This window comes from Ciconia boyciana, chromosome 24 (genome assembly GCF_034638445.1).
Source record: "Ciconia boyciana chromosome 24, ASM3463844v1, whole genome shotgun sequence".
NCBI lineage: Eukaryota > Metazoa > Chordata > Aves > Ciconiiformes > Ciconiidae > Ciconia > Ciconia boyciana.
The window spans coordinates 4,169,162-4,188,646 of NC_132957.1; the positions used below are offsets into that span (position 1 = coordinate 4,169,162).

A 19,485-nucleotide genomic window follows, 5' to 3' on the forward strand; every position below is an offset into this window, starting at 1 on the left:
TCAGGTACCTGAGGGATAGGAGTAGGTGTGGTTGCTTCTTACTCTTCTTCAATTGTAAGCCATCAAAGGGACTGACAGTAGGAAAGCCTGGAGTTAATATTGATTTGCATGGGGGCATTATATTTAGTGATAACTGGCTAGGGACTCCAGGTTTTGCCTGAAGATGTAGTGTCATTTTTGGGGCTTGCATATTAAAGAAAAAGAAGCAAGCAAGCAGAGGTTGGTGGATATTTCCAATCCCTTACGCTGCGCTAAGCTCCCATGTAATTTTGAACACAAAGTACAAGGAGCAGGCATGATCTGCTTGCCAGAGAATGGCACAACAGCAGTGTTGTAGACTCGAGGTAAAGTATTTACAACTTCTCATCGCTATCCTTGTGTGCACTTTGTGACACTCGTTCTGCCTTTAACAGTGCTGCTGTGTTTTCAAATCAAACTCCATGTTTTGATCTTTTGAGCTTGATTGCCACCAGTTTAGCCAGATTTCTGCAAGTTGTTTTTACCTGCTCGGGGAATCAGCTTGACTGAAAGGTACTAGGAGAATGAAAACAGACCTAGTCTTCACTTTTAAAATTTTTTTTTTTCAGCTTTTTCCCCTAGCTCTCATCAGAGAGAGATGCTTTGCTCTGTAACTTCAGTTCATAAGGGGCTTGCTGCCATGGTGTAAACACCATGTGTGCTGCTTAAAATGCATGAAAGGAAAATGTTTCTTTGATCTTTATTCTCTCTGGGCCATATTAGGCGTACCTGAGTGGGAGGCATCCACTTCTCCGTGTAAATAGTTGGGGTGACAAAGGGAGAGCAGGAGTGAAAACCTTCAAGGGGGAGACACAGAAAGGTCTAGAAGATCTGTGAAATGAGAGCCTGTCCTGACGGTTTATTGGGAAAAGGTGAGGGACTTTCATAGCTGAGGTTTGTAGCCCAAGAAGATCCTATCCCCAAAAGTAAAAGGAATTGCACGATCTCTGGAAGCAAGGTGAGGCTTCGCAGGAAGATGACAGAGCTGTGGTTCAGACATGCAGGGAGAAGACACGAAAGGCCAAAGCTCAGTGAGAGCTGAAAGCGGCCAGTGCTGTGTCAGGCGACAAGAAGGGCTTTTTGACGTATGTTCATAGCAAGAGGAGATCTAAAGCAAACACTGGAGCCATCCTTGTTGCAGATGGTCACCTGAGTGATAGGGATGGAGAATACCGATGGAGATGTTCAACATTTTGATCCCCGATGTGGATGCAGGAGTTGCAAGCTCCCCATTAGCCAGGATCAGCCGGAAGGGGCAGGCTAAGAAAAGAAGGCTTGGAGACCCAGTGAGGGCCTTGGAGTCTCAGGAGGGCATCTAGGCAAACTAGAGATGGCTGAGTGAGAGAGGAACCAAACAGAGACACCCTCGATGGCAGAGAGAAAGGTAAAGGAGCGCTGTGTAGCAAAGAAAGACGGGAGGCTCTGATGGAACAAGATGGAAAGGGAGATAACGTGCTACAAGGTGCTGTGGAGAAGGAGGAAGGTCTCAGGAGGCATCGTGACTGTGAGGAGAGGGGTGCTGAGGGGGACTGATGGACAAAAGGCGGCTTGGGACAACAAGGAGGCACTTGGGTGATCATCTGAGCAGAGTACGGATGGTCTCGGGTGGCCAGGGACTGAAGACAGGAATCCTAGATAGCGTAGAGGAAGAAATGAGTACTCTACAGCTCAAACCGCTACAAGATGGATGTGGAGCACAAAGAAGGTCTCAGGAGGCATTGTGACTGGGAGAAAAAATGTCCCGAGGGAGCCAGAGAGACAGAAAAAGGATTGGGGACACAATGATTAAATCCAGAGGGGATCTGAACTGAGTAAACATGTCATCAAAGGGCCGGGGAACGACTAGAGGCATGGCTAGAGGGAAGAGAGGACAGAATGCCTGGGCTGCGTCACAGATATGGACTTAGGAAGTCTCCTGAGGGAACGAGAGCGGTGCAAGGTCCGGTACAAAGCTCAGAGTGTGCTAAGGGCAACCTTGAAGGCATCGATAGGCATCGTGACAGCATTAGAGGGGGCCTGAATGGGCCAGAGAGACAAAGCAGGTTCAGGGAGACAAGGAGGAAGTCTGGAGGGGCTTTGAACAGAGTAGAGATGGCCCGAGGAGACCAGGGAGCAAACAGAGGCACCCTAGATGGCAGACAGGATAAGAGTGCTCCAGTCCCAAACAAACCGGAGGACGGGGTTCGGAGGTAACGAGAGAGGATCACAGTCTGCGCCAGGCAGACAATGCCGGCAAGCTGGCGATGGCCTGACTGGCAATGTCGGCAAGCTGGCAACGGCCTGGCAGGTGACAACGCCAAACTGGCGATGGCCTGGCAGACAACAATGCCAAACTGGCGATGCCTGGCAGACCATGCTGGCAGGCTGGCACTGGCGTGGGCAGATGCCGCCGGCAAGCTGGCGATGACCTGTCAGATACTGCCGGCAAACTGGCGAAACCAGAAAACTGGTTTTCTGTCACTGCTCTTGGGCACTCGGAGGGTTCCTCGCAGCAGCTCTCCCAGGGGCACCAGGACGTCCGGCAGCACGTGGGAATTTGCAGCTTTTCCCCCATTTTCCCTCCCGTGCTGCCCCAATGGGCTGCTCTGGCTCAGGGGCGGTGGGGGGAGATGCCGAGCGGGCGGTGGGTGCTGGGGAGGGGACACGGGGCTGCGCTCAGGGGGTGGGATGCACTCCGAGCTCCCCTGATCCTGCCACAGCCCTGATTCCCCTCTGGCAGGGACCGGCCCAGAGCCAGGCACAGGGGGTCTGGAGCAGTGGTTGCACCCCAGGGTGCAACCTGTGGGGATGGGTGCTGCTTGTGGGTGGGACAGGATCCGGCACCGGTGTCTTAGGGGGCTCAGGGTGACATGGATCTGGAGCCCCTGGGCATCGTGCAGGACTCGGGTGACACGGTGCTGTCTGCGGCAGGTCGAGGCGCTGCAGGAGGTGCTGGAGAGGCTGGGGAGCAGGGAGCTGCCGGCAGTGGAGAAGAGGCTGAGCTGGGTGCCCTCGGTATGGCCAGGCTGGGGCACGGTGGGCGCCCAGTCCTGGGTGCTGGGGGGGCCAAACCCTGTGGCCAGCACCCTTTGGGTGCTGGTCATGGGGGTCCAGCCCTGAGGGGGGCTGGGCTGGCTGAGCCCCAGGGCTGACGGATGCCGTCCCACGGTGCGAGCCCGGGGAGCCGTGTGCGGTGCGGAAGGGGGCACGCATCGGGAAGCTCTGCAGCTGCCCCCATGGCACTGTCTGCAACTCGTTCATCCTCAAGTGCTCCTAAGGGACTGGGGACATCAGGGATGCTGCAGCCCACCGGGATGCTGCTGGCCCAGGCTGTGCCACGTGCAGTGGAGGGGGAGCCGTGGGCCCCCAGCCCCTTCCCCACACCAGGACACGCTCCTGCTCTCCACCCTTGGGTGCCCTGGACCGGGGGGTGCGGGTCTCCCAGGCCAAGGCTTTGTAATCCTGAGCATGGATTCTGCGTCGTGTCCTTGGTGTGCCGGCTGGAGAAGCTCACTTGCAAAGGTTGTAAGTTCTTAAGAAGATAAAGAGCGAGTGACCAAAGGCATTGTGGATCCGTTGCGGTTGATGACTTCCTCCAGGCTTCATCATATTAAGATGATTTATATATTATATAAATAAGTGTGTGTGTGTATGCATATATGTATGAGTGTGTGTAATAATACCCACTAATAAGTGTGCATACGTATGCATGTACGTATGAGTTCCTTTTAATAAGTTTTCTGTATTCCTTGGCATAATTCACATATGAGTAAATTTCTCAATTTCCAGAGAAAAACTCCACCAGTAGTTGTAGCACAGAAGAGAATAGATTACTCCCCGGTCTAAACAGCAGAAGGTTGGCATGGAAGAGACTGTGTTTCTAGAGAGATCTCCCTTCATCCGCTCTTTTCCTCCTATCTCCATTCAACAACTTCTTTCACAGACCTCCACATCCTCCATTATCGCCAGTGGACAAGGTGGCACACAACCCCAAACCCTTTCATCTTTTCTAAACTCACATTTGCTGATCCTAACAGGACCACGCAACACTACCAGCATCTCCGTCGGTTTTTCCGGTGGCGGCTCTCCTGGGCTGGGAGGATGCGGTGCGGAAAGCAGCCGAATACACGGGGTTTGCAAATGGCACAGGTCCTGTTTTGGAATATTTGAGACATTCCCCGTAGCTCCAAATGAGCACGTAACTTGTGAAAGGGTTGGGAGGCGAAACAAGTTTTTTCTTATCCTTACTGATGGATGAGATAAGAGTTGTAATGTTGTCCTGAGAAATGTCAATGGGAAGAGTTTCCTTTACGTTTTAGTAACAGTGTGTTGTTTTTGGAAATCACTGTCTATGGGAAGGGAGGCACCTGCAGTTAATTTTATCTGTGTAAATACGGACCTCCTAACGTTCCCAACTCGTGGTTTAGTGGGGTCATGGCATTATGTACTATAATATCTCATTTTATAAATAACACTTTAATTTTAGTGCTGATTGTAAAACCTTGCATTTATTTGGCACTTGCTCCTTCCTGAGCTGGTGCTAAGAACTGAAATCCTGTGTGTGGATAACAGCATTTGAGTCGACGCGTTTTGGGAGGGTTGTTCCTTGGACGTCTTTGGCATTGGGGAAAAGGGAGGGATAAATGTTGTTAGAGCAGTTGAGCACCCTGAATAAGTGACATAAAGTTTGCTCGAACGTATTGTGATATTTCCTGAATTGCGCTTGATGACTACAGCCAGTGTCAGTTATTGCTGGCAGTCTTTCTGTAGAAGCATGGTAAACTCTTATTTTGTGTTCTGTTCTAGTTTCTCCACTTATTTTGTAGACTGGGGAGGATCTGGGAGAGGTGCTGCTGTTAGTCACCGAGGCGATCAAAAGTCCTTGTGCTCTTGACAGTCCAGTGGACCTCTATAACCGTGTTGTTCCCAGGCAGGCTGCTGCCATCGTAATGCCCCAGGAGCAACTTGCCTGGTGCAGCCTAAGGACTGCCGCTGGTGGGTTTGGGGTTTAGGTTTCTGCCTCTCTGGTCTTAGTGACATGAAGAAATAATTGAAGGACATAAGCCACAGTGCAGAGGGGTTGGCAGCACACTGGTTTTCTTGCAGTAGCTCTCTGTCAACCCACTCTGCTGTGGAGTTTTAGATTATACCTGGTCTCCACTGGACACAGTTTTGTTTAATTTTTAATAGCTCTTTTTGACCTTATGATACCCTAATGCACTCGGATTAGGTGTCATCTTGACGCGTTCAGATCAAATAAATGCTCACAAGAAAACAGACGATCATCAGTTAAAAAAAAATTAAAAATTGTTTTACAGATAAAAACTATGTTATAAAACTCTGCAACAAACACTGCTTAACGACTTACTGAATTTGGAGTCTTCTTGACAGGAAGAGAATGAGTTAATCTTGAGGAAAAGTGGTCAAATACAAAACACTATGGACATATAACATGATTTAATACATAATTTTATAATGAGGTGAGATTCATATGGATTTCAGTGGAAGCAATGCTGCTTGGCACTTGCAGAAATTCAGGAAACAAGCACAAACTCTGTAGTGCTAAATTAAGATCACATGCTTGCAACACACACTCAGAGGAGTTACTGCCGGGGGCGATTAGTCCTTGGGTTTCCTCTTTTTTTCCTTGTTGGTGTTGTTTTTGTTTAGAACTGCAAGAGCCCATTTATACAGAGGTCATTATCGCGACTATACAGTTAGGAAATTAAATTACAGTTCCCACTCAAGTACCGTTCCCCTCCCAGTAACTCAGGTATGATTGTGTGTGTGTGTGAGACTATTCATGGATAAATTTATACGACAGATATTGCAGCCATTTACAGTAAGAGAAAAAAACACAGGGAGATGCAGAGCTCTCCGATACTGTTTCTGTGGGACTCTGGCTTTGAATTATACGCGTGTGCATGTCATATAACATTACACTAACCTAAGCTCTGGCATTGAGCGATACATATCGCGGCCAAAACAAGCCATTTTAAGCTGTGTCAATGCCGGGTTCGTACTGGCTTCCTCCTACGTTTTTCTCCTGGTTATAAATACGCCTCACGAGTTAAACGCTCATCGTGAGAAAAACCCTGCAATAGCCGGTTAAGTTGCATTCGCCTCATGAGTTTTGCGGCGGCGTGGGCAGAGGGTGGTGTGGACTCACGGTGGGAGGCGAGGGCTTGTTTGGGGAGCCCCGTTTTGGGTGGCTGGCAAGGGGTTAAGGCGTGTTTGCCTTGTGCAGATAGCGGAGCGGTTGGATGCCTCCCTGTGCAGGCAGCAAATGCATTGGCTGAGGTTGAGGGCGGTTCTCCTGCTGCAGTTGTTTTCTGTCCTGGACTTCGTTGGATCTGGAGCCTCCTAATTGCCTTGTCTGTAATCAAAACACAGCTTGTGTAATTCATGAAAAAGGGCCTGACGGTGCAAGGCGAGTTTGCTCCTTGCCGCTGGCTCGTCTGGTGGCCGAGAGGAGTGGCTTGCACGGGACGCAGCTGGTGGCCCCGGCCGGCCGAGAGGACCCGTGGTGGCTTGGGCTGCCTCTGCTGACCCACGTTCACATGGACAGGGTTTGGTATTGCACGGTAGAAAGATCATGTCGATTCGTGACAAATCGGTCCCAAAACCATGTGGGAACATCTGTCCCTGTACAGTATGTATACAGCATCTTGACGTTCACACATGTGGTTTAGAATTTCTTCTTAATGAACTGCTTACCTCTTATCATACCCAAACCACCATCCGGTTGAATACTCAATTCAGCTCACCCAGGACATTGCTGTATAAACCCATCCAGTGGCAGAGGATCCCAAAGGAACAGCAAAACATACCCTGAGTGATCTATATCTTTTTTTTCTCTTTTTTTGACAATTCACTGCTCTTGTTTTGTTAGCAGAAAGCAAGAAGCAACACCTAACACAAATGTTTTTAAGCGTACTTCAAAATTCAGACAAACTGTGTTTATTAGCTGAACAGCTTAATGCTTAATTGACTTGCCTGTTAAATATGGATCTCCTGGTTACCTGTGTTGGCTCGGGAATGTGTTTACAGTATCAGTGTGTTTTGTTTCCACCCGAAGCACAGGGAAGTGGTGAAACGACGGGAGCGATCCACAGAGGTAGAAATTCCTTTGCGCTGACTCTGCTGCCTTTTGTCCCCCCCAGCTGGGCCTCAGCAGCATGAAGAAATGTCAGTTTGAATCTATAATCAGAAAGGTTTGTAAAATGCATTGTTTCCTAAGTCTTTGGAGCCACTCTAGCTAGCTAGTTAAATATTTATTCACCCCTGGAACAACAGGTTTGAACCTCTGTGTCGGCTCCATTTCTCCCCCATCCGGGGCAGATTAGTTAAGCGTTATGCTGTTTTTCATCTTTGGGACAGGGATTTTAAAAGTCCCGTTCTTAAAGATTTGATGAAGAGGTTTCGTGGCTGTGATGAACAGCTTTGCTCTGGTGCTGGGGCTGAAGCACTTTTTCCTGCAGCAGCTTTTATGGTACGGTGTGGTGGCTTCTGCCCCTACCCCAAAATAGCTGTTCCCTTGTCTCTAACTAGGATTTATGAAGTTCCCTTTTGACTTTCTCCTCTTCTGTGAGGAATGAAGAGAGCTGACATTTTTCCCTATGCTGAGAGGGAAGGCACCGCATTGTCCAAAAGTCCCACAGGAGCAACCAGAGGCTGGGGCTGCGTAGAAGCATACCCTGTGCCTCCTCGGTTTGTACCGGCCCATGCCACAGCTCCCAAAAGCGCGATCTCATTGCAAAGAGGCGAATCTACGTGGCCCAATGACAGTTATTGCAGTCTGCAAACCTCGATGACGAAGGCGTAATGAGGTGCACTTGGTCAGCACAAACCTATTCAATGTTGTCCTGCAGTGAAAGCGTAACGTGACAGCAAAAAAAACCAAACAAAAAAACCCATCTGACCCATCCGGAGTCACATAACCTGGATTCTGTAGTAATAGTTATAAGAAGCAGTAGCGAAGATATGCTGGAGAGGTTTCTACGTGACTTTCAGGCGCTTTCTAGCATGCATACTTTGATAATGTCAAGATGACATCTCTTCAGGATCTTGTGTAATGAGGATTTGCAAAATAGTGATGGACAATTTCTGGTCTTGAGTGCTTAACGGAAAAAAAGATGTTGCCTCGGCTGCTTTGCTTTCTTCAAGCTGTCTTTTAGACATCAAAAGCTCGTAGAACAGGAAAGAGAGAAATGTTAAGAACAGTTTAAAAACAGTTTAATTGTATCTTCTAAAAACCTTTAGAGTTGAGAATTTAAACAGTTTCTGCCCTGTGAATATTTGCAGCTGCGTTCAAAATGTGTAAATAAGCATAGGACTTTGAAGATTAGTTTCCATAACAAATTAAAAAAAAATATTGTGTGGCATAATGTTAAATAGGTGCCATGTGTCACTGGGTGCTTTGCATGAGGGCCAACTTTTCCAGATTACCTGTCTGCTCCACTGACTCCTTGAGAAACAAATGTTGTCTTTTGAATATTTTCAACTTTGTAGTTCTTAAGCATGAAGCAGACCCGGGAAAACACCCTTTTGCAGGAAGCGCTGATGATGAACACTGTGACTTGCCCTGCCAGCACTCACCCTCCAGCCTGCACAAATCATTCCTGCGTGCGTTTGCCGTAGCAGTTTACCTCCCAGCTGGATGCTAACCCCGCTTCAGGGAGGGGTGTGCTGCAGCCAGCGCTGGTAGTAGCGAGCGTAGAAATCCTTGCAAGACATCGGTGCTCACATGGGGAGATGTGTGAGAAATAGCCCAGACTTTTTTCCCCCATAAACTTTGATATATTAGACTGGAATTAGTAAGTTTGATAGTGTTTTGGACTATATTCTGGAATTTTCTGTCTTGTGTTTTTCCGTTGCCAATATTTATAATAAACTGCAGCCATGACATCTGTTGTTACACTGTGCTCCATCTATGGCCTGGTAAAGAATGTACAACCATGCTTTTAAAACAAGCTTCTCATTTTATATTTAGTCTAATACAAGGTATCATCTGCAAGTTGCTTCTGTTTGGCTGTTGCATTTCGATCGGTTACGATTTGCAACAGGTTCACAAAATAAGACTTATTGCTAGAAAAGGGCAGAAGGTTGGTCAGCATAAAAGAAAATGAATTTGAAATACACTCCTGTGTTTCTTGTTAATGGACGAATCTTGAGGGATGCACAGAGAAAATACCTGCAGTGAATGACTGACATGGAAGCAGTAAGATATTTGAGATTAAATTGACCTTGTGATAGAATTTCAACCTTATCCATTTAATATTTCTTCAAAGGATTTATCAGGCTGGAACAAACCAGAGGTTGCTCATCTTTACTATCCCGTCTACTGCAGCTACTGCTGCCTACTCCAAGAATGGCATTAACCACTTTAACTTACTTAATTCTGCAATCCTTTAACATGGGGCGGAGCGTGGCAGAGGGCAATTTTCTTCCTAACCACAGCTGGGGATTTGATCATCAAAACATCGGTAGCATGCTGTACTATGGATCCTACATGCTGCTCATTTAGTTGAGGAGAACTAGACCACGTTCCACTATTGGTCTGCTCACGCACATTAGCCAGAAATTAAAAAGAACATTTTAGCCCCTGAACATCGGTGTGTCTGGGACCTCCCCAAATAAACCCCCTCCTGCTTCAGCACTGAATATTGGACAGAAAGCTTGGGAAGTTTTGAGGCAGATGGTGGTAATTCAGTGTGAAGTTACTTGGTCTGGCCAGCGCAGATCACAGGAGGACTTATCTCTGTCTTCCTTCACCGAGGGCGCTTGGACAGGACATCAGAAGCCGTTCAGATGTGCCCTCAGCCAAAACTCTCCTGTTTGGTAAGAAGAAGGTGATGTCTTGATCTGCATCTTGGCAATTCACAGCTGTAGCCCAAAGGCTGTATGTCACCATGCGGATAAATCCAGGCCCATGTCCCCCGTCCCTCATCTAAAGTTCTTCCTCCTGCTGTTTAAATGGCTGCATCAAAGCCCTACTTGGCTTTGGTGCTTGCTCTTGTAGTGGTGATTTCAGCTTTACTATATCTTTTCTGACTGTTCTGTGGCATGTTCTGGATTAATTGGTTCGGCCTCGTTTGAGTCGTTAAGACTGAGTGTGAAGGTGCTGAGCGGCAGAGGAGCAGGACTGTCCTTCCCTTCAGAGCTTCTCTGGGTTTGCTCAGCCTCCTCTCCAGCTCCTTGCTCAACGTTAGTCATGGTGTTTGCTCTGAGCTATGCTGCTGCTTGGTTTCTATTTCAAAGCCCACACCGCTCATTAAAAGTATTGTGAGGCGCTAAGTAATGGGTAATTAAAAAGTAAACCATAAAAACCTCAAGCAATAACGCTCATGGGTGCCCTTCTTCTTGGACTCACTGGGAGAGTCACCAAAAAGCTTGTATGGGGTGCCAGGGCAGCAGGCTTCCTCCAGGGAGACCGGTGACAGGTTGACAGGCAGACTGGAAGCAAATCCTGATAAAGCTGAAGGGTTATGTAAAAGTGTTGCTGGACATGCATTATTTGCAGCATTACTGTGGGAAACTTGGTTTCTTAAACTTAGAAACTAGAATCTTCTAGCTGAAACTGGCTATCCCAGGCTGGGAAGCTCTTGCTGTAGAGTCCCATCACTTCTGGGCTTCAGAAATAATGTTGGAGTCACCAAAGCACTCCTGGGAGCCTTGTAGTACTGGACCAAGAGAAGAGGAAAACTCAGTTTTCTCTTTTTGAAGATGAGCATTAATGAATTGTGAGGGTGAATGGTAACACTCTTCAAAAACGTTACTAAAATTTGGACTTTACACTGAAAAGTGGAGAAGAGGCAAACGTCTGCGCTTCGTGGATGCTTCTTTGACAAGAAAGTTGCCAAGCCAAGCAGGATGAAGTGTCGTTGCTCGTCAGCCTTTCACAGTCATACATCGTCGGGTTGTCCTGTGATAGATAACGCAGTTGTCTTTTATCTTTTCTCTTCACAGTTTGTCCACCTGCCTGCAAGTCCCAAGGCTGCACATCGGATGGTCAGTGCTGTCACAGTGAATGTCTTGGGGACTGCACGGAGCCAAACAATCCTGAAAAATGCGTGGCTTGCCGCAACTTCTACCTTGAAGGCAAATGCGTGGACACCTGCCCACCCGGTTACTATCGCTTTGAGGGGTGGCGTTGTGTGACCTTCAGCTTCTGCCAGGAACTGCACAACAAATGCAAAAATGCCAGGGAGTCGGGGTGCCACGTTATCCACAATAACGAGTGTGTTCATGAATGCCCGTCAGGGTACATCATGAATTCCAGCAAGTAAGTACAAGTGTCTGCAGGTAAAGAAACCATCCTGTAGTTTTGTACTGTGCTTTTCTCTCGCTTGGACAGAGGGTTTGTGTTCTGTGTCAAGACCAAGAAAAGCTTCTGGCGTTGGAGTGTCTGTGCAATTACCTGGTCTACTTTAATATGATTTGCAAACTAATACCTTGCTAATTCAAGCCATTAAAAGCAGACAGGTTTACCTACCATGTGCCAGTAGTTTATTCTTCCCTTGGCTTCCCTTGTTTCCTCTCAAGTTTGGAAAAAATGGGAAAGGGAGATTGAGAGAGAGGACAAGGAGGAGGAGCATCCTCAAGTTGGAAGGTCTTTCTGTAATCGAGTGGGACAAGGGAGATGGGCAATGGAGGGGCTTTAGTAGCCCTGCTTCCCTTCCCCTCCAAAGCAGACCTCAGACTATTCTGCTTAATAGCTTTGCTATATTTCCCTATTAAGCAGAATAGGGAAAAGTTGTGTCTAATGAAAAGAGCATGGCATATTTTGAGTGGATCATTCTCAGAATATCTGTCCCTCATCCCTGTAATTACTTTCATTGAGCAGGTTCAAGCTGTGCCAGACATAAATGGACAATGTAACAAACAAGTGTAGCGTGAATCAAAGCAGGGAACAGCCGTTCTGTCTATTCCCAGGGTTTTTCAACAAAGGAATTAAATAATTTATGTTGCTGAGCTGTTTATCACTGAAAACTTTGTTGTTTGTCCCACAATAACATTATATATTGTGATGAGTCAGATTTCCTATGAATATTGGTAGCTTTGTGCTCGCCTGTATTTGCTCCTGCCATAATAATTTCAGGGAATTCACTCTAACAGGACTTTTTATTCCATTTCCTGTTTTGCCTTTCAAAAGAATGAACTAGCAGCCCCCAAAGTAGATATGCTGCTTGTGTAACAGCAGCCATCGCCTCTCTCCTATGCTTGTTCCAGGCTGCTGTCAGGAGGACCTCACAACACTACTCCGTGCTTTTCCTAGAGCATTTATTTCTCTGAACTAGTTGGGAACACATTCTTGCGGTGTTACGACCAGGGCAAGCAATCATCTTGCTGCCATTTAAGAAGTATTTCCCCAGAGCACAAAGCACGTGTTTCTTGCCTTTTTTTAAAGCAACTTTATGTACAGTCCTTAATCAGAGGATTCCCAGATGAACGGCCAGCTCTCCGCTCATCAATTACATGTTTGGTTAATGATCTTGGGATGGAGACTGGGCCTGGGCTTCTTGATCTTGAAACCCCTGGTATGTATAGCACTGAGCAGCATCCTGGTGGATGGGCTGCTCAAAGTAGTCAAAATCACTTAATTCTGGTTTCTGTTATGTGGGAAGGGACAGAGCAATTAGCATTCAAAATGTGGAAATGACAATTTAAAGAATTATCAGCAGTTATTTGGAGTTTCTAAGAGCCATGTGCTGCGCCCTGCAAGTGAATCCCATGACATATTGTCGGGACACTATCACTTTGAATTGATTACTCTGCTTTTGAGAATTGCTGGGGATGCCCCAGATGACATTGTGCAAAAGCATCACGTCTACATTCCTGACTCTTGTTTTTCAGCTTGCACTGTACACCCTGCGCAGGGCCCTGTCCAAAGGTTTGCGACTATGGGAAAGAGAAGACGATCGATTCGGTGACATCGGCACAGGAGCTCCGTGGCTGCACGGTTGTTAATGGAAGCTTAGTTATAAATATCCGCGGAGGAAGTAAGTTCTGCATGAGTAAGGGGGTAGGGAGCACTGCATGTCAGATCAGTGAATATGACACCATCCATGAGCTGGGGCATTTCTCTTTTGCTTTGACCACTCTGAATCTTAGAGTGATTCCGAAAAATAACCGCAAAGCAAAGGCTCTTGTGGTGTTCATTTAGGGTTTTTTGCTAACTGATTTTTGTAAGGTCTTACGAATTAATATAAAGCAGTTCTATTTAATATGTTTGGGCTCTGATATCAGTGTTTTTCTCTGTGATATCAGAAAACTAAAACCGCTGTTTTCCTCTCCATAGATAACATAGCAGCTGAGCTAGAAGCGAATCTTGGCTTGATAGAAGAAATCTCAGGTTACCTAAAAATTCGCCGGTCTTATGCCTTGGTTTCTCTTTCTTTTTTTCGTAAACTACATCTGATTAGAGGAGAAACACTAGAAGCTGGGTGAGTTCTTTCAAGAGATACTTTATTTTAATGCTTTGAAGTGTAAGGAGTGCCAGTGCTATCAGGGTGATTTGTATTGGTAAACAATTCCAAAGTTATTTTTAAACATTCCTCTGCCCATGGCTTGTGGCCTACCAGGGAAGATAGTTTGCATTCATTTTTCTTTGGTGTCTGGATTAGTGCATGAGGAAAAAAGAGTTTTCAGTGGATCCCCTCCCAATCCACATTTTCATTCTCTGCTTTCAGGAATTATTCATTTTATGCCTTGGACAACCAGAATCTTCGCCAACTCTGGGACTGGAGTAAACACAACCTCACTATTGCACGAGGCAAACTCTTCTTCCATTATAATCCCAAACTGTGTTTGTCGGAAATCCACAAGATGGAGGAGATCTCTGGGACTAAGGGGCGTCAGGAAAGGAACGACATAGCCCTGAAGACGAACGGTGACCAAGCCTCATGTAAGAAAGTCTCAGAAGGCAGCGAGGCTTGCATCATTTTCCTTTCCCTCTGCCTTGCTAACCTCATACTCTTACTTCTCTCAGCCTAGCCTATGATGTTTTTCCAGGGACTGTCCTTGTCCTTTTGGTAAAGCACCAGACATGTGACTTGCCGCTTGCTTGTGCACCGCAGCGACACTGTCAATATGCCACGAGTAAAAATACTTGTGGGTTCTACATGTGGCCAGGAGCCTACCTTGCCAACACTGGTCTTCAGAAGTTTGTTCTTTGTGTGCTCAGCTGTGAGTTTTTCAGGGTTGAGTGTATTGTTGCGTCTTTTTGAAGAGTTTAGCGCAACATAACCTCAGTCCAGACTGGGACTTTGTGTTACTGCTGAGTACCTGATTAATAGTCAAAATTTTCTTTTCCCATGTCGTGAGGCAACAGTACGCACACAGAAAAAACATAGTAGAGGAACAGGATTTCCACCCATCTCTAGAGCTGTGTGCGGGAGTTGCTATGACAACAGTCAGAGAAATTTTTGCAACAATTTTTGTTATGCTTCTCAGAGGTTTTTAAGCTAACAGCTTTCTTCAAGAACAACGATAAGACGATGCCTGTGTCAGCATGACTAAGGAGCAAACACAGAGTGTTGCTTTATGCTCTAACCAAAGTCGTGCTGCTGAAGATGTAGTTTTGCAGACACTTAACTTTGGCAGCAGTACTGCCATCAGCACATCTCTTCTGCACCCCAACCCTGCTATTTGTTCCCATTCTATGCCACACACAATCCCCTTTCCCTCTTTGTGCCAGTAAAACTCTTACAGGGCTGCATGGTGAACTTACAGGGCTGCATTGTAGAAGTAATCTGGGGTAAAAATAGCAAGCTTTGTTGTTCTTAGCTTGTGTCGTCTCTCTGCTCTGATTTATTGCCTAGCCCCACAAAGTTTCACATGCACACAGGAACAGGAGCACGCACAGGTTGGCACAGGAGATGCTTAAGCAGGTATTGCCACCAAAAACCCCAGCATTAATTAAACTATGATTTCAGTTCCTTGCATTTCAGTCCCTTGCTCTTTTCACAGCTTGCAATGCAGCTTAGATCATCCTGTGGCCGCACTGTTTCTCTGCAGTTGGTGACAGCTCTGCTTAAACAGCCCCTTCCCTGATTCTGCCCTCATTGTTATACTGCTGTAGCTATTTGTGAACAGACTTAAAAGTGAAGATCTTTCAGCTGAATCAGTTTCCTGATCTGGTTTGCCACATATCAACACGTGCAGCCATGCCAGCACAGTGGGGAGAGGGGAACATAATGATTGCCTGCCTAAAAACTGGCAGTACCATGAAAAACCTACATAGAGCCGCACCCTCAGGGATATCACAGCTCTAGTGTGGGCAGAGTGAAGGAGGTACAAGGAATTAGCTGCCTGTAAACGTCTTCTCCTCCCATGAGACACCAGCAAGCTCTTCCCACATTTGGGGATGAAGCTCGATTTGGGGTTCAAATCCAGCTCTGTCATGTGGTTGTGTGCAGCTCCCGGGCTGGCTGGTCGTTTTGTTTAAAGGCAGCTGGAGGAGATGGTTGCATTTCTCTTTGCCAGCTTTAACTCCACGCTGCTGAGCTGTTCTCTGTGCCACCCGCCCACCTCAAATCACAGGTTGCCAGTGTGTTTGGCTTTTTGTTTGTTTTTACATTTCAAGTCTAGTTTTCACATTGGCATCATCCTGTTTACCAAAAAAAAAAAAAAGGGGAAGAAAAAAAAAGCCCTTGTTTGTTCTGGATGTGGTGCCCGTGAAATGAATGTTCTTCCTCACTTGTGCAGCTACTGCAGGAATAGCAAATCCAGGCAGAGCTACACAGTTTGTCCTTCTGGGGCTGCTTGAACACGCCATATCGTAACGCGTCCCTTGAGCCTCGGAACTCCACCCTCCTGCAACTGCTTGTTGTCCTTCCCTCCTCTTTGCAAAGGGACCGTGCTACTCCCAGGCAAGGCTGGGAATTCACACGCTTTGAAGGCAGAGGCTACAAAAGCTATGCAAACCATATTATTGGGTTCAGCTGTATAGATCATCATGAATTTTAAAATATGTTGCCTTTAGATTTCCCACTTATTAGAATTTAGTTCAGCTTTTCTACAGGGTCATTTTCTTAAAATCATAGAAAAATTTAAGCTGGCAGGATCCTGAGGAGGTCATCTATTCCAACCCCTGGCTTAAGGCAGGAATAGTGTCGAAGTAAGATAAGGTTTTAATGAGCAGCTCTTCTCAATGCCAATGTTCTCCTGTTTATCTGTGGAGAAAATAAACGTCTAAGATAATTAAAAATAGAAACCTTTATTTTTTAGCATTGACAAAATTGTTGTTGCTTCTCTTTTGTTACAGGTGAAAATGAATTGCTGAAATTTTCTTCCATTAGAACATCTCATGACAAGATCCTGTTGAAGTGGGAGCCGTACTGGCCTCCCGATTTCCGTGATCTCCTGGGATTTATGCTTTTTTACAAAGAAGCGTAAGTGATCCACTGTTAGATTACAAAATAATAGCCATGCTGGGCTTCCACAAACGGCAGTTGGCATTGAAGAGTAGATATTAAACCTGCTGTAGGCATAGCTATTTAGTCTCTATGATTGTCTGGCTCCTACACTTAAGTTTCCAACGTTAGCCTTATATAAAAGCATTCCTTAAGGTCCCTGACTTACCTGAGTTGTATACAGTCAAAATTCCTCATTTAAGAGCAATCGAAACATTAGTTGTTCCAACTGTTCTAGAAATACATACTCTAACCATGGAGTTTATCATCTCCCCACTATCTCCATGGGATGTTGAGGTTTTTATTCCCTTCAAGGTGGAAGACATTCTTTTAGAATCAGGGTTACCGAGCTGATTTTCATAAAGCTGAAAATAATTAGCCTGCATTTAGTTGTTGGGATCATCTGTGGTACAGTACCTGATCTCTGATGCTGTTGGGAGGCTGGGTTGCAAAGCTCCTTATGCTTCCTTTTTTGGAATACATACAATGAGATAGTTACACTTTCTCCAAAGGGTAAAGGATTATAACTTTCAGTGATGTCTTTAGAAATGTTGTTTTTAAAAGCTTGAATTAGGATTCTGTTAATTTGAGGCTTTTCTTTTTTTTTTTGGAAGTCCATACCAAAATGTGACGGAGTTTGATGGCCAAGACGCTTGTGGGTCAAATAGCTGGACAGTTGTGGATGTGGACCCACCCCCACGGTCAAATGAGCCCAAAGCCCAGGCCCAGCCAGGTTGGCTTCTGAGGGGCTTGAAGCCATGGACGCAGTATGCTGTATTTGTTAAAACTCTGGTCACCTTCTCAGATGAACGAAGAACATATGGTGCAAAGAGTGAAATCATCTACGTCCAGACCAACGCTACTGGTCAGTATCATTAAACTAATGTTGCCTTGCAAGTGAAAAAGAAAAATAGACCTAAATAGTCTCCTACTGGTAGTCACGATAGTCCTATATCCATGAAACTTTCCACTGCCATTGCTGCACTACTTTGGGTGGAAGGTGTTCCTAAACAAATGGAAGAATGTATGTTTCCCTGCGTGGGGAGATGGTGCCAACGTGCACTTCTTCCATCAGGTTTGTGCGGCCACGTGTAAGAGCTTGTGTGCACACTGGTGTATCCTGCTGCAGGGTTGCTGGGGGTCAGTGGCCCTACTATGGAGAGCACTGTTTATTCCCATGGAAATGGAGACTTGCCTGTGTTCGTCCCTTGTTCTGTCAAGCTCTCGCAGAGCAGCAGAAGTGACCTCTGTCTCTTTTCCCATGCACGCAGTTCCGTCAGTCCCATTAGATCCAATATCTGTTTCCAACTCTTCATCCCAAATCATTCTGAAGTGGAAGCCACCCTCGGAGCCCAACGGAAACATCACGCACTACCTGGTGTTCTGGCAGCAGCAGGCAGAAGATAGTGAGCTTTATGAACTTGATTACTGCTTAAAAGGTGAGGGTGTGGTTCTCTCTCTGTGCCTTTCTTTCAAGCTTTCTCAGAATTGTCTGGAGATTTTTCACACACTTTGGAGGTGCTCTGGGTGCCTAATTTTGCTGTTTTCAAGACTGTTGTTCAGGAAACAGGCGGAGATGCAGCTGTGTTCTTCCACTGTTCAGTTACATTATACGTTATGTGCTACTGCCAAGTTATGTGCAAAAGCTCTCCAAAAACATTTTTTACAAAGTAATCAGCTATTTTTTCCTTTGGGGATCTCCCTTCTGCACTTGTTTTAAACTGAGTAACAAGTTTAATAACAGCTATGGAGATAGGAAGGGAAAATATCTGTGCTTCTGGAGATCAGTGGACAAGTTAATTTTTGAAGGCATCCTGTGCCTCTTTTGGAATTCTTTCAGGATACAGAGTTTCACTGAGGACTCCCAGAATCTTACCTGCTGCCCTGTGATACCTAAACTGAGATGAACTGGGGTAGAGTTCTGTTTGACTACAGCAGCATCTGAGCTCCATTTCAAAAAGAGCACGGTTTTGAATCAAAGGCCTGTCATTAGAGAGGGAAAGCTGCCCAGCCCTGGATATGAAAGCTCAGGATGCCCAAATGTGCTATGAATCTTGTGTACACTGGTTTGGGGTCTTTGTAGGATCAAACATCTGCTTCTGCCATGTCAAGCGTGAGTGATACTAAAATGGTTTTGTCCACAGGATTAAAACTGCCCTCAAGGACGTGGTCTCCTCCTTTTGAATCCGAAGACCCTCAGAAGTATAATCAAAGTGAAAACGAGGATGTCAGTGGAGAATGCTGTTCCTGCCCTAAAACAGACTCTCAAATACAAAAGGAGCTGGAAGAGTCTGCTTTCCGCAAGACATTTGAGAACTATCTTCACAATGAGGTTTTTGTCCCCAGGTACAAATATCAAACAATATTGCCCAGGTAGTGTAGGGTAGGGAAATGTAATTGATTACTGAACAAAAGTCTTGGGCTGGACGTGGCCGTATTTCCAGTTTCTCTGGGCTTCCATGAGACCGTCTAGTCCAGCTGAATATGTGTGTCGGAGACTGGTGAGAGCTGAGCACCTACAACTGATGTTATTACAGATTTGGAAGATCCTGCTCTTATTTCCTGTCTCTGAATTCTCCTCAGCTTGAGAATGAAGTGAGAATCCTTAACAAATAGCTAAATGCCTGCAGCTCATTTAAACTTGTATGATGCCAAAAATAGCTATTTTTTTCTGTCCTAAAATTTTGTGGTCTAGCTTTTCATCCAGTTGAAAAGAAAGGAAAAGAAAAAGGGAAGTTTACCATGCCACAGCCTTGTCCTTTAGCATGGTATTTGCGGTCTTCCTTGCACTTAGTCTGGGAAATACCTCCAATACCATGAGGAATGCAACTGCTGTGGGTGGTGAATGTCCTGTTTTGAATGGCACACACAGTGTCACATTAAGTGGTATTGAATGTCTTCACACTTCATATGCAACTTACAGAGGAAGCACTGGGAATCAGGTTAGAGTCTGTAATGATTTACCCTCTTCACTGTCATGTATTTTGTGCTCTAAATTTATTCTCTGCTTACCGCCCTTAGCTAACAAACATTTATTTGCAGCTGCTTGACAAAAGCTACATTACTGCACTGA

At 45.9% G+C, this 19,485-nt stretch overlaps 2 protein-coding genes across 2 annotated transcripts in view; both read left to right on the forward strand.

Moving 5' to 3' along the window:
* INSR (insulin receptor) overlaps positions 1-19,485 on the forward strand; it is a 60,689-nt gene that overhangs the window by 24,122 nt on the left and 17,082 nt on the right. Inside the window, exons 3-10 of the mRNA XM_072845222.1 lie at positions 10,966-11,281; positions 12,853-12,998; positions 13,298-13,442; positions 13,689-13,903; positions 16,265-16,391; positions 17,027-17,277; positions 17,684-17,851; positions 18,557-18,758. Coding sequence (XP_072701323.1) covers positions 10,966-11,281; positions 12,853-12,998; positions 13,298-13,442; positions 13,689-13,903; positions 16,265-16,391; positions 17,027-17,277; positions 17,684-17,851; positions 18,557-18,758 — 1,570 coding nt within the window. The remainder of the gene's footprint in view (positions 1-10,965; positions 11,282-12,852; positions 12,999-13,297; positions 13,443-13,688; positions 13,904-16,264; positions 16,392-17,026; positions 17,278-17,683; positions 17,852-18,556; positions 18,759-19,485) is intronic.
* Positions 2,806-3,390, forward strand: LOC140643554 (cocaine- and amphetamine-regulated transcript protein-like). Its single transcript, XM_072845502.1, has 2 exons — positions 2,806-3,010; positions 3,165-3,390. Exons 1-2 carry the CDS (start codon positions 2,806-2,808, stop codon positions 3,272-3,274), a joined length of 315 nt encoding a protein of 104 aa, XP_072701603.1. The 3' UTR covers positions 3,275-3,390.